Raw genomic sequence first — 12,684 nt, forward strand, 5'->3', positions numbered from 1 at the left:
CTCCGTTAACTATTTACGGTGCGAGTCAAAGTATGAAACAATTAAATTGTTAATATCACAATTTGAAAGATCACTGTTTAGGATGTAAACAAGTTGTTCATCTATTATTATTGACACGAATTTTGATAAAAGAATTAATACACATGACATTTGTGATAACGCAAATTTTCACGGTGGATTCTACTTTCTCAATAAATATAATAATTTCTATAAAATAATCGTGACTGAGAATTGACTGCGAGCGAATCAATCGCGCTTTAGCGTCACGCGAAATAGAACGGCGTGGGCGCGGCGGCTTGCATTAAAAATGGCGTTATTAATTACAGAATTACTGCAAAATCGGTTTTCATTGAACGGTCGAAACACAGGATGCTCGGCAGTGTACAACGGCAGTGACAGAAACCAGTCATTCGTCAGACGTTACCGCTGTAATAGGTAATAGAGGCTCCTTGACGCTGCAGTAGTAGCAGCAGCCTGTGGCCAGACGCTTCTCGGGCTGACAGAATGAAATGGTTTATGTCGACCATATTAGTCAGATGGACACGTGAATTTCGTGATTGCTCAAAACTCGGCACACTGAAACTTCTAATCATTGTTACGTTAACAAATAGGTTTTAAGAGATGCCGGAATATCGAGTGCCTAATTAAATTCAGACTAACTATTATACGCGAGAACTGTCCGACTAATACGCTGTTAAAGTAGTGTTAAATTATATGTCGTTAATTTAACTAAACTAATGAAGTTAAAATAATAGTATTTTGTGTTAAAATAATAAATGTCGACATGGTAGTTCAAAATCACAAAATGTTATTTAACTCAAGGTATTGGTTTAAATTTTTTCCTTTAATATTTAACAATTTACATTACTGCGGTCGAGCAATAATAAACAAATATATACGTAGTTTATTAGCGTGCGTAAACTATCTGTTTTCCATTATTTCTTATTTAGCTTTTTCTTGGTAAATTTTTGTATAAAATAGAAATAATTAGAATGCGATATTTATTTGCGTAACGATTCAATATGTATAAAATAAGAAGAATCTTTCGACGTTTCGACGCTAACAATACCTAAGTTCGAAATTTCGACGGAAATTGACTTATCACCATTTAGCACACGATTATCATTATTAGCTGTCGCCTATACCAAACTAAGTCTATATCAAAACCGCTTGTTAAAGGGATTGTGCCGAGGCTAACACACTCCAAAGTGACCCATTAGATCCACCAAGCCGGAGTTCTGATTAGGAATGACCTGGAATGTGCTTGAAAACGGTGCGTATTGTGTGTATGTGACAGCCGTTCGATTCTACGGCGTCCTCGTCTCCGGCAAACCCTTGATTTCCATCCCTATACATCCATTATGAGACCTTTGAAGCCTCACAATAGTCCGGTGTGTAACGAGCCGAAACCGGGGGTAATTCCGCGTAGGACGGGGACGAGCCGGCGCGGCGGGGCGGCGCGGATGGCGCGGAGAAGCCAAAGCAAGCTCGATCGACAAGTGCATTCCAGATTCGTCTAATCAATGGGAATCATAAGCGAGTTGCGCGAGTTTAGTCGGAGCGAGTTTAGTTTCCAAAGTAAACGGTAACATTTCCCCTGAGACGATGGCATTACCTGAGAGAGCGATAAGAACTAAGAGACCGATAAGAGGAGAGAGAGAATGCCACCATCACTGAAGTAAACTTTCAACGAGTTTTAATTTTTATCTTAATTTTTTGATAGTTTAATGATTAAAAAGTTACAGTCGGACATTGAACGAATGTGCGACTATTTGTTACTACTTCGAATTATGTTATCTCTTTACGAGCGGATCGCGTCGACTGTTATTTTTAAGGAATACTTTTTATAGCGAGAAGGCCAAAAAGAACATTAAAAATTTATAAAAGGATAAATTTATAGAACCAAGGGGACCTAAAATGAACAGAGTCTGCTTTAAAATATTCCGACCCTTCGTAATTTTGTATGAACTACATTTGTAGTTTAGGAAGAGCTATAAACTTACAAAGAGACCTGTAAAGATTGTTATATTAGATAGTAGTAGGTACAGAATAACTTTAAATCACTTTTAACATTAATTTGCTCCGTTAAAATTTAGATTTAGCATTATCACGTGATTTTTCTGTAACATAAGATATCTTCTCAAAGCGTGTCATAAAATCATGTGTTACTCTGGAATGATAAAACATCTTCAGATATGCATTATTATTATATTATACAGTTAATATATTTATGTATTTTGGCCTGTATTACGAGCGGTATTCACGTGTTAATAAAGAATTTACATAAACTTGTAATCCACTTTAATTCGTAGCCAACGTTTCGACCTACTTGGTCTTCTTCAGGGCAACTATTGTTACATTCAATTAAAGTGGATTACAAGTTTATGTAAATTCTTTATTAACACCTGAATACCACTCGTAATACAGGCCGAAACACACGATTAGCTTTTGCTTCAGACGAACGAAGATACTTATTTATTATATCTTTATGCCTTTTGAGAGACACACACAAATCCGAATTTGTCCGCATTTGAATTTATAATAAGCATACTTAGGCAGTTTGGACGTCGATCCATTGCGTGGGGTGGCGCGAAACTTTCTGAATAAATAAGTATTCGGTATCACCCTCAGAGGTGCATTTCTATCGGAAACATCGCAAGTCGTTGATCGCGCGTGTCTTTCACCGGTCTGGTCCCCTCGTGAAAAGTCCTATTCGCGGTCCTTGATTGAGCGTCGTTTTTCCAGGTCCCAGGTCCCTCCGCAATTGTCATTAAACATGAATGAAGAAAAGGAAGAGTTGCGCGCGGTTGCGATGCGCCTCTTCCCCGCTCCGCCACGCGTTCCTCATCCGAAACATCGGGCCGGAATGCCTGGCACGAAACAAACGACGCGGCTCATCGATAATTCATTACCATCTTCCATCAATTCCTTATCTTGGCATGCTCTACGATCCGCGGGGGATTGCCCCTCGTAATCTCTCTGATGGAATCGACCGCGGCTTGACGAGGGAAAGGGAATATATTACGCGCTGTGAATTATGACGATCGGCGAACTTTCTTTCCTCCGATATTTTATCTACGGGCATTTAACGGATGTGAGATACCTCGAATACTTTACGTCAATTATAAGAATAAATAAACTTCGAGAATTTACTCGCGTGAGAAATATTTAAATATTTATGCGAACACATTGTATTTATACGTTTCTTGCCGTCCCCCCATTCGTATTGTTTATTTAAAAAAAATTGTAAATAAATCTCCTGTCGTCGGAATTATTACGATAAATTTACGGACGCTTTATTTTAATCTGCCGTCTTTAATTTTGTGATTATATTGAGGACCTTGTAATCGAATTAATTTCGACGACTCTGTTCGCGAGAATACTAATTCAGGAGAAAGCTAAAATGGAATTCTTGCGATAGCCAATGAAATAATGACTTATTGCCAGAACCACGACGTGAAAAATCAAGATGAAAGTATATGCCGCGTATGAATTGATTAATGCAAATTCAATAATTACTTACATTTCGTCCTATTAAATTAGTTGCACAATCGGGCACGTCGAATGAGATAATTATGACGTTCGTGCAAATAAAAAAATGTAGACATTGTGCATTTATCATATTTTTTGTGAAGAAAAGTACACGATGAAAGCGGGGAAGGGAAGCACTCTCTCCCCCTTTAATTTCGACTACCTTCAGTACCTTCATTTCTCATAAATTTTTAGCCACAGATACGATTTTTCACGAGGCTGGGAACTGCACTTCCCGGTTTGAAAAATGCCATTTCGCGAAAGAAAATTTACGGACGGCCGTAACAGCGTTGTTGGCCGTAATAAGAAATCGGTTTCAAGAAGATAAGACAGGAATCCACTTTAGGACAACATACTTCTCTACGGATTATTGGACAATATAGGAGGCAGCCAATATCGAAATTGTACAATTTGTAGAGGAGTCGAAATAATTACATAACATATATACGCTATATATCTGTATTTTTATTGCGTACGTTTATTATTACATAACGTGAATGCTTATTATTTATAAAATATATATCTGGAAATGTAATCAATAATGTCTCAATCATTTACATTTGAAAAACAAGTGTAGCAATTAATGTATAGTGATTGAACAAATTTCCAATTAATAACGAATACATTTGTAGCCTAATTGTAAAATTTGCAAACTGTTAACGCTATACAAATATTTAAGTACAAATAAATAGAAATCAAATAATTATTTACATATAAATATATGTGAGGATAATAAGAATTAAGAATAACGATAGTATTTCAACATTTGTGTTGCAGCTTGCAATAAAACGTACTACGGCGACGTGGGGAAGACGTACGATCTGGAATTGCATCGACCGAAGGAAGATAAGGTGCCTTACATTTGCAAGCTCACCTTCAACGCGCCAGGTGACGATTTCGGTGATATCGTGCAGGTGAGTAGTCGAACCATTCGAATTATTCGAGATATTTAATTATCTCGGTATTAGGAGATTTGATAAACCATAAAAAAGCGCGCCTCGAAAATTTGCAATAAATTACACTACTCTTAATCGGACTTTAATTAAAGTGCGCATTAACAAAGTAACGAATAGTTCGTTGAAGAAACGCGGAATATAGAACGGCGCTAGATTTATGTAGCAAATTAAATTCCGGATACTTAAGTTTTTATCTAATCGTATATTAAGAAAGCCGTGAGTCTCAACAAATGATCATCTTTCTCGCACAATCAGCTATCCAGGAAACGCGCTTCAAAATCTTTGCAACTAATCGCGAGCCAGTCACATGAAATAAAGAAAGTTTTCATTTTAACAGTCGACGCAGACGGAACATTAGCGATTCCGGAAAACATCGTTTTTGCACGTCTATTTTTCACACGGCAACAAAGGAAATTATTTTCGTTCAATTCACGAGAAATTAAAAATAGAACTTTTGAATAAGAGCGGCACATTTCCCGACGATTATAACGTGAAACTGTAAAACTGGCCGTACGCCGAGTTTCCGCAAGCGCGAAAACTTTGTCGAGCGCACAAAAACTCTGCCATGCCCCCGGCTATCGAATTATTTGCACAGCAATATTTGCTGGCTTTCTCATATCTGCATAGCGCAAATCATAAGAGTCCTTTGTACATGCCGGTGGTCCGCGTACAGATGTTTGGTTTTGTCAAAGAAGCCGCAGCCGCCGCTAAAAGTCACAGTGATACAAAACAGAATGCGGCAGCCGTGTAGAGAGAACTGTTTCTGACAATATACATTCGAGTCAACACAAATTTTCTGCAAGTTTCAATTTAATCCACCGTTTATATCGTTTGTTTGTGTGCGCACTTGAATAATAAAATATAAAAAGACACAAATAGTACCTAAGTAATAAGTAGTACAAATAATTGACTTAATCATTGATTACAAAATAGTCTTAAGCAAGTATTTCGTTATTTATGTGTTTCGCATAGTCATGTGCATTACTCCGTAGCAAGCCACTCCAAGCCCTTATCGCGTCATCCGCATGACTATGGCTGCAAACTGCTTTCTATCACTGTCAAAGCGGGACTCTGTCGATGTTTTAATCGCGCGGCGCGGACGGGCGAGAGCGGCTGCTCTTTAAAATAAAAAACTGTGCGGACTATCAATTGCTGACAGCTTGAGCAATGGTCGATGACGCCGATGTAAATTTATTTGCTTGGCGTCGTTAAAAGGAAAGCCTCTGCAATAACATCACTCATTCGTTTACTTCCAAACTACTTTAGTCATTATAGTTTTATATGAAATACGAACGAAAGAAATATTTAAAAAGTTCATAAAACAAACATAATTATAGAAAGTAAATGTCTCGTCAAGATAAATGTAAAAATAAGTGCCATCTCTGAAGATAGTATTGTCAAAGTCTTAGCAACTTCTTTAAATAAATTTTTTTCCTATGTAATTAGTATGTATTAAAAAGTAACATTTCTTCATAATGCACAAAGAAAAAAAGAATATTCTTATTTAGAGAATATCTTTATTTTTGACATGTAAATCTTAAAATGAGATTGTACAGCGTTAAAGATAAATTACTTACATCAAAGCATTATATATAATGTAATTTAAAAAAATATATTCTTATTATACAAAAATAATTTTTGATTATTTTTAAAATAATTAGTGGAAAGCAAAAAATATTGAATAGAGAATATTCATATTATAACGAGAAAGATAGTTTAATCTTATTTTAAAATTCAATATTCTCTGTGTGAACACAAATAATGTTGATTCAATTTTGTTACAATGAAAAAGAAGACATCATTATCATCAAAATAATCATATGTACTCTTTACATGACAATTATAATATTCAAATTAAATTATAATATTCTCTTGAAATACAAGAATATAAAATTTTTTTAAGAAAATTATATATTTTTGCTTATTTATGAAACAATATGATTGTGTTGATTTGAATATTCGTCTTGATTAAAGACTAATTTTTTTCTGTGCAAGAATTTTCATGTGTTTTAATTAAAGATTATCCAACGTTTGTTTGCGACAAATCCCAGCATGACGTGTTTCTTTTATTGCAGCTGACCTTCGACAGCTTTACTCTAGGCAAATTCGTATCGTTCACCGCGGAGGGATGTCCCGATGGGTCCCTGCAAATCTCAGAAGCGCAGCGTCCCGACGTCGGCGGTCTTTGGTGCGGCACGTCCTGGGGACCCGCGATCTACTACAGCGAGACACCCAGCGTCTCGATCATCCTCAAGCTGTTCAGGCTCAGCAAAGATCAGACGGGATTCAACTTCGACTTTAGAATGGCGTACAAGATGATCAGGAAGTCCGACGCGGTGGTGCGCTACGGAAATCCCTTCGTCGGTAGGTGATCAGTTTTCGATTACAGATTTCGAGCACGTTTACCGAAACTTGGTCCATGACACCCTCGACATTTTATCCCCCGATAAATTTCGACAGCTTTTATTTCGTACACTCGTTTGAATTGAAATTAGTTCGGATCGGAACAAGTCAGACATTTTCAGTAAGTTGCTGTTCGACTAAAATTGAAACAAAACTTCTTTGTTCCTTATACGTTTTGTTCTATTTTACGTACATTATTATTATTATAAATATGTTTTTTTTCTATAATATTTCTATATTATAATAACAAATTATAATTGTGTAATTATAAAAACTTATTACTTGCGAGATAGTTTTTAATATATATTTTAATTCAGCTACACACTCGCCGCCTTGATTAATTAATAACGAATTAATTAATAATCGAATATACTTCCCGAGGAAATGCTCGAGAGGGATTGTTCGAAGTTTGTACCTGTCCCGTTTCGCAAAATTGCACGGCGATTGAAATTGCGCGGACAAAGAATTTCCCGATATTTTCGCCGTCGATGATTAAAATTCCAATGTCACGTGGTCAGGAATAACGCAGGTCGTTGGGACGCCGGCATCGACCGAGCGCACGGCGTCCGCCGAGTACGCGAACACGTCGATGGCGATGCCGGTGCAAATGGTCGAGCAACACGTGCCACCACCTACGAAACCGAGTACCGAGCAGTTCTTAGGGGACCTAATATCCGGGACTTATTGCTCCCGTATATTCACCGACTGCGACCGGAAGAAGTGCAGATTGCAGTCGCCTAACTTCCCCGGTCTTTATCCCCGCAATCTCACCTGCTACTACGCGGTAAGGCTCACTTAAATTGTCATATTTGGCAAAACGTGTGGTGCGCTTTCATCCTATATCGTGATTATTGAAAAAGCATCATAAATAGAATCAAGTAACGTTGACATTTTCGAATTCTGCAGACTTTTTAAAACTAAAGTGTAATTTTAGTATAAACAATACGCGAAAAAAATTAGCTGCTTATTAGGGAAACACTCTCGCCGTGTCAGGCGTAGTATCGTTAGCGTCTGTATCATCGTCCGAATTAATTTGCTCCTCGTCAAGCAGATGCGCGGCAGTGATATACGATCGACATAGTCAGACGGGGAGTCTAGCTCTCCCCAGAGCCTTGACACGGCTCATATTTCTGTTTCAAGCAGACACACCTGCGACGGAAGTCGTAAAAATGACTCGCTTCCTCTCGTGCGCGGTTAACAAATTTTCGGACGTCCCCTTCCTGCGACAATTATTTCCCCTTAACATCTCGCGGTGCCGCGCCCCCTCCTCGTCCCGTAAATCAACGCGGACGACGAGTTTCTGACCGGTATAATTTTTTGCACGGGGAAAGATTCAAAATTGGTCAATAGCCAAGCACAAAGTTGCTAAACGCGCGAGCAAAACAGACCGGCGATGTTTTTGCAAGAAATTGGAATTGCGCCACCGAACTTTTTTTTATCGTAAATTTAATTAAAAAGAATAGAAGAAATTTGCAATTCTTTTCATTACTCTCTTTCTTTGCTTTATTCGCTTCTCGCGTCTCTCCTGGTAAATAGTCAATTCTGTGTGTTTCATATACGAAAGCTGTAATTTGTCGCGAAGTTAGAATTAACGGTAATGCCAACATCCTCTAAACATACATTATCGCGAATCGATGCCGCGAAACTAATCAACTCTCTCGATATTCAGTCATTCCAGAGTCAATAAGCGAAATACGCGAAAGTTCTAGATTCACGGCTCCCGTTTCGGTGCCTAAGGTGGTCATTTATTCTTTTCGTGTGCAATTAGACAGACAGACAGACAGACACGTGGGACCTGCACTAGATAGACTTCGATTACGAGCTTCGATTACGAGCGATACATTACATTTATATTTGAATTTCAGCGATATCGCTGAAGGAATATAAATGAAATCATGCAATGGTATACTGTGCACATATGCAACACGCGAGACGCACTTAAAGATTAGAATAAGAAATTACATGTGAAGAGAATATATTTTGAGTAAAGGATACGAATAGATTGATTCATATTTCGTGTAGGTGAGACAGCACGAGGTGCCGGCAGGCAAGCACGCTTTAATACACGTAAAACAGCCCCGGGGCCAATTGGTAGCTGTAAGAGCACGACCAGCGACTCAGGCCGAGGCGCCACCCAGGGAACTGCGTCTCTGGCAAGATTGCGACGTCGTTCAGGTAGGTAAAGCCACCGCGAAAATTGGATTAGCTGTTATAAATTCGAGACAGAAACAGAGAGAAAGAGACAACGTGGCGCAACGAGGCAACGTGACCGGTCTGCCAAGCAACCGCGTCGCTTTTGCATAGCAATAATCTCCTGCCGGAGAGAGAAACTTTAGTCCAGTCAATGTAGGAAAACACTTGGAAATTTCTCCTCGAAGAGTAAACTTTTTTGGAAAGTGTTCTTTTGGGTTTCAAAAAACATGTCCCAAAAGTTTACCAACGTAAACCCTGTGCTAAATGTTTTATTTAACAAAAAAGACCGAAAAAATTGGTTTTTTGAGTATAACTAAAAAAACATTAATTTTATGAAAAAATAAACCATGCCAATCGAAAGAGGAGAAAATTTTACTAAAAAAACATATCTAAAGTTTTCTTAATATTAATATGTGTAATAATTTTTCAATTAACGCTTCAAAGTGCGTCGATGCCGTCCCGTGTGAAAGCCGCCTGCAGAGTACGCGGGCGCGCGCGCACTTTTTAAAAAGAGTTGTAACTTTTGATTGGATCGATAGAATCAAATTTTACAAAAAGCATTCGAAAGTAGACGTAATTTACTCATTTTCAAGTGGTTTAGAAAAATTGAGAAAGCATTTTGAGTATATTTAAATTGAATTTGAAGAGAGGCGATGTGAAATTTATGACTTATTTTACTAATATCATTGCCATTTATTTAAATTTGCAGATTTTCACTTCTAAATTAAAGCATTATATTCTTAAAATATGTGCCGATAACATGCAATAAATGAAAAAAATTACAAAAATTTATTTTTTTAAATTTGGGACCTCAAAATTAATAGTTTTCTTGAAATTTCGTTAGTTCAAAATTGATCAACAAGTTTGACTGCAGATATTATTGCTTAGGAAATAGATATTGAAATTTAATGATAAGGTTTTTTAAAGCTGAAAATATGTACTTTAAGATGATACATGTTTTATTTGAAAAACAAAAACAAAATATTAAGCAGGTGTATTTTTCAAAAAAGTATATAAAAATAAAAGTCAAAAAAGTAATAAAAAAAAATTTTTTTTGAGAAAATAACTTATGGGATGTTGTAGCTTGGGTCTTAAACTTTAAGACTGTATATCGGAAATATTTTTTTGAACTTTTATTTTAGTGGCTACACGCAATTTAGTAAAAAAAAAAGTCGTATTTACTGTCGTTTGTACTGTTGTTCGGGGTAATCTTAGAAACTATTGGACCGATTTTGAAAGTAATGTATATGAAGTAGGGGTCTCCATCCTTTTTCTAACATTTTTTTGTTTTAAGAATCGTTCACATATATTTTTGAGGTTTAACAAAAGGAAATCAGTTTGCGAAGCGCCTCCGCCACAGAACAGTCTCCGTAATTGTTGGAAGTGCTTTTTACCCGCCCTTTTGAGTCGCCATTTTATAATGTTGAAAATTTTACTTTAGATTCGTATTTAGCAACCTTGAAAACACATTACCTATGAATTTCATGATTATACATTTAACATTTTTTTAATTATAATCACTTTTTCACATTTTTCTTAAAAAAATCGGTTTTTGTTTTTTTCCAAAAATAGGTAAGAGCACATGAAATAAATAGGTAAACTTTTCCATTTAAGGGTAGAAAAACACTTTCCAAAAGGTTTCAAGTGAATTCATTCTTCGAGAAATTTCCAAATAACGCATGTTTTTCGCCTACGTTGCCTGGACTACTTGCATCAGTTTTGCATTCTTTGTCGCGGTCGGAAAAACCACGAGTGCCGATATATTCCTGTCACCGGCAGACAGAGTGTAATCGCGAATCAAAGAATTAAACGCAGCCATACAAGTTTGATCAAGCACCCCTGCGGTGATTTAGTCTGAGCGAGGACTCTATGAGGTTTCCTCCTCGTTTCTTTCAAAGCAGTTTACTAATGCCCTTCAAAGTCAGTTTTTCTGAATAATATTATTAGCACAATTATATTTGTCATGATTGCGTTATCTCAAAGTAGAATATTTAATGATTAATTGAGGTATTCTTTAACGTTAAGCTTTGATATAATCTAATAAGGATCTACTCACTTATTGTAATAATTTAACGAATTAAAATGAAAATCAGCTCGATCCTCGTGGTGATCTTCGTAGGTAGAAACTAGAAACTCGGTCTGTATACGAAACTTTATTGTTGAATTATGCTTATCTATTCTTCCGAGATAGAGAAATTTGTCTTTATAGGACTACGTAACAGTGTATGACGGATACACCACCAGGGAGCCTGTGATCCTAAAATTTTGTGGCGGCGGGGAGCCGGTGCCGGAGGCCATCAGCAGCGGCCCGGAAATCCTGGTGGAGTTTACTACCTCTCCTTATGGCACCTTCTTACATCCGACGCCGCCCCATTCCCTGCATGGGTTTCAATTAGAAGTGCAAGTACGTGAGAGGACGCTCTTCCTATAAATTGCATAATGGCCACCTTAATTAATGTCTAACACGCGTCCGTTTCTACTTAATCACCTATAAAATTCAACGCTTTAGGTGTGTAAACATAACATGAATTAGAGAGAGACAGAACTTTGGAAAATAATTCGCGTTTTGTATCAAAATTCTTAATCGATTTATCGATCTACCAAGAGGCCCCAGATATTTTTCAGACATCTTATGTTCCGATTTTTAACATGGCGCTATCTGGAGAAATAACGAGCGAACAAAGTTTCTACGTGTATCAAGATAAAGCAAACAAAGGGTAATTTTATTACATTTCTATTATAGCAATAATAACCCTCACCTTTGAAAGATTGAGGTAATTCATCATTACCCCTGTATTACCGAAAATAAAGAGTCGCTTGGATACTTATTTTACCTCGTTGATCGCGCATAAAGTTCAACGAGCTGGCGCTCGTAGAGCAGAAACAACGATATCACCGACATTCGTGCTATCCCGTACAAAATTGCTTAACGACACACCGCAGCGAATGCATTCGCATCAGATAGAGTCGCGCAAACACGCGATCGCCCGAGCAATTCGGACTCACCCTTCCGGCGCGGCGGCCGTGAGCGGTGGGACCGTGGGAGGGGTGAGTCGGCGACGCGGCGAAGCTCGACGACCACGTCGAGACCATGCACGCAACGTGGGTAACGCGCGTCGCGTCGGCTTTCAGGTCACGTTCGTGGACGCCGAATCACCGACCTACGCCAAGAATAAGCGCTGCGAGTTCTGGCTGAGGGGCACCGGCGGCGGCATCCTGGCGTCGCCCCGTCACTCCCTGCCGAGGAACAGCACCTGCCTGTACCATCTTCGCGGCGCCGGTCCCACCCTGCCGAGCCCGACGCCGCCGCGCCCGTTACCCAAGTTCCCGGAGCAGAGACCCGGCACCGTGTGGAGGAGACCGGCCCCGAGGCCGCCGCAACCGCAATTCCGCGTCTGGCTGTCTATCCTCAAGTTCCACGTGGGCACCGGTCTGTCCAGCACCGACGAGGACTGCTCGACGACGCTGATGGTCTGGGACGGCGAGATGATGCCGCTGTCGGAATGCAACGACGTCGCCTGGTAAATGATGATTAAGAGAGAGAGAAAGACGTATCTTATTTTATTTTATTTTATTTTAATATTAAGAAAACTGAAGTCTG

The 12,684-nt window shown here is 38.5% G+C and overlaps 1 protein-coding gene across 1 annotated transcript in view; it reads left to right on the forward strand.

Annotated features, from left to right (window-relative positions):
- LOC143908481 (uncharacterized) overlaps positions 1–12,684 on the forward strand; it is an 86,033-nt gene that overhangs the window by 55,402 nt on the left and 17,947 nt on the right. The window contains exons 3-8 of the mRNA XM_077426156.1: positions 4,309–4,445; positions 6,563–6,851; positions 7,409–7,674; positions 8,913–9,065; positions 11,293–11,487; positions 12,216–12,604. Coding sequence (XP_077282282.1) covers positions 4,309–4,445; positions 6,563–6,851; positions 7,409–7,674; positions 8,913–9,065; positions 11,293–11,487; positions 12,216–12,604 — 1,429 coding nt within the window. The remainder of the gene's footprint in view (positions 1–4,308; positions 4,446–6,562; positions 6,852–7,408; positions 7,675–8,912; positions 9,066–11,292; positions 11,488–12,215; positions 12,605–12,684) is intronic.

The sequence above is a fragment of the Temnothorax americanus genome, unplaced genomic scaffold (genome assembly GCF_048541705.1).
Source record: "Temnothorax americanus isolate GAGA-0224 unplaced genomic scaffold, ASM4854170v1 Scaffold97, whole genome shotgun sequence".
NCBI lineage: Eukaryota > Metazoa > Arthropoda > Insecta > Hymenoptera > Formicidae > Temnothorax > Temnothorax americanus.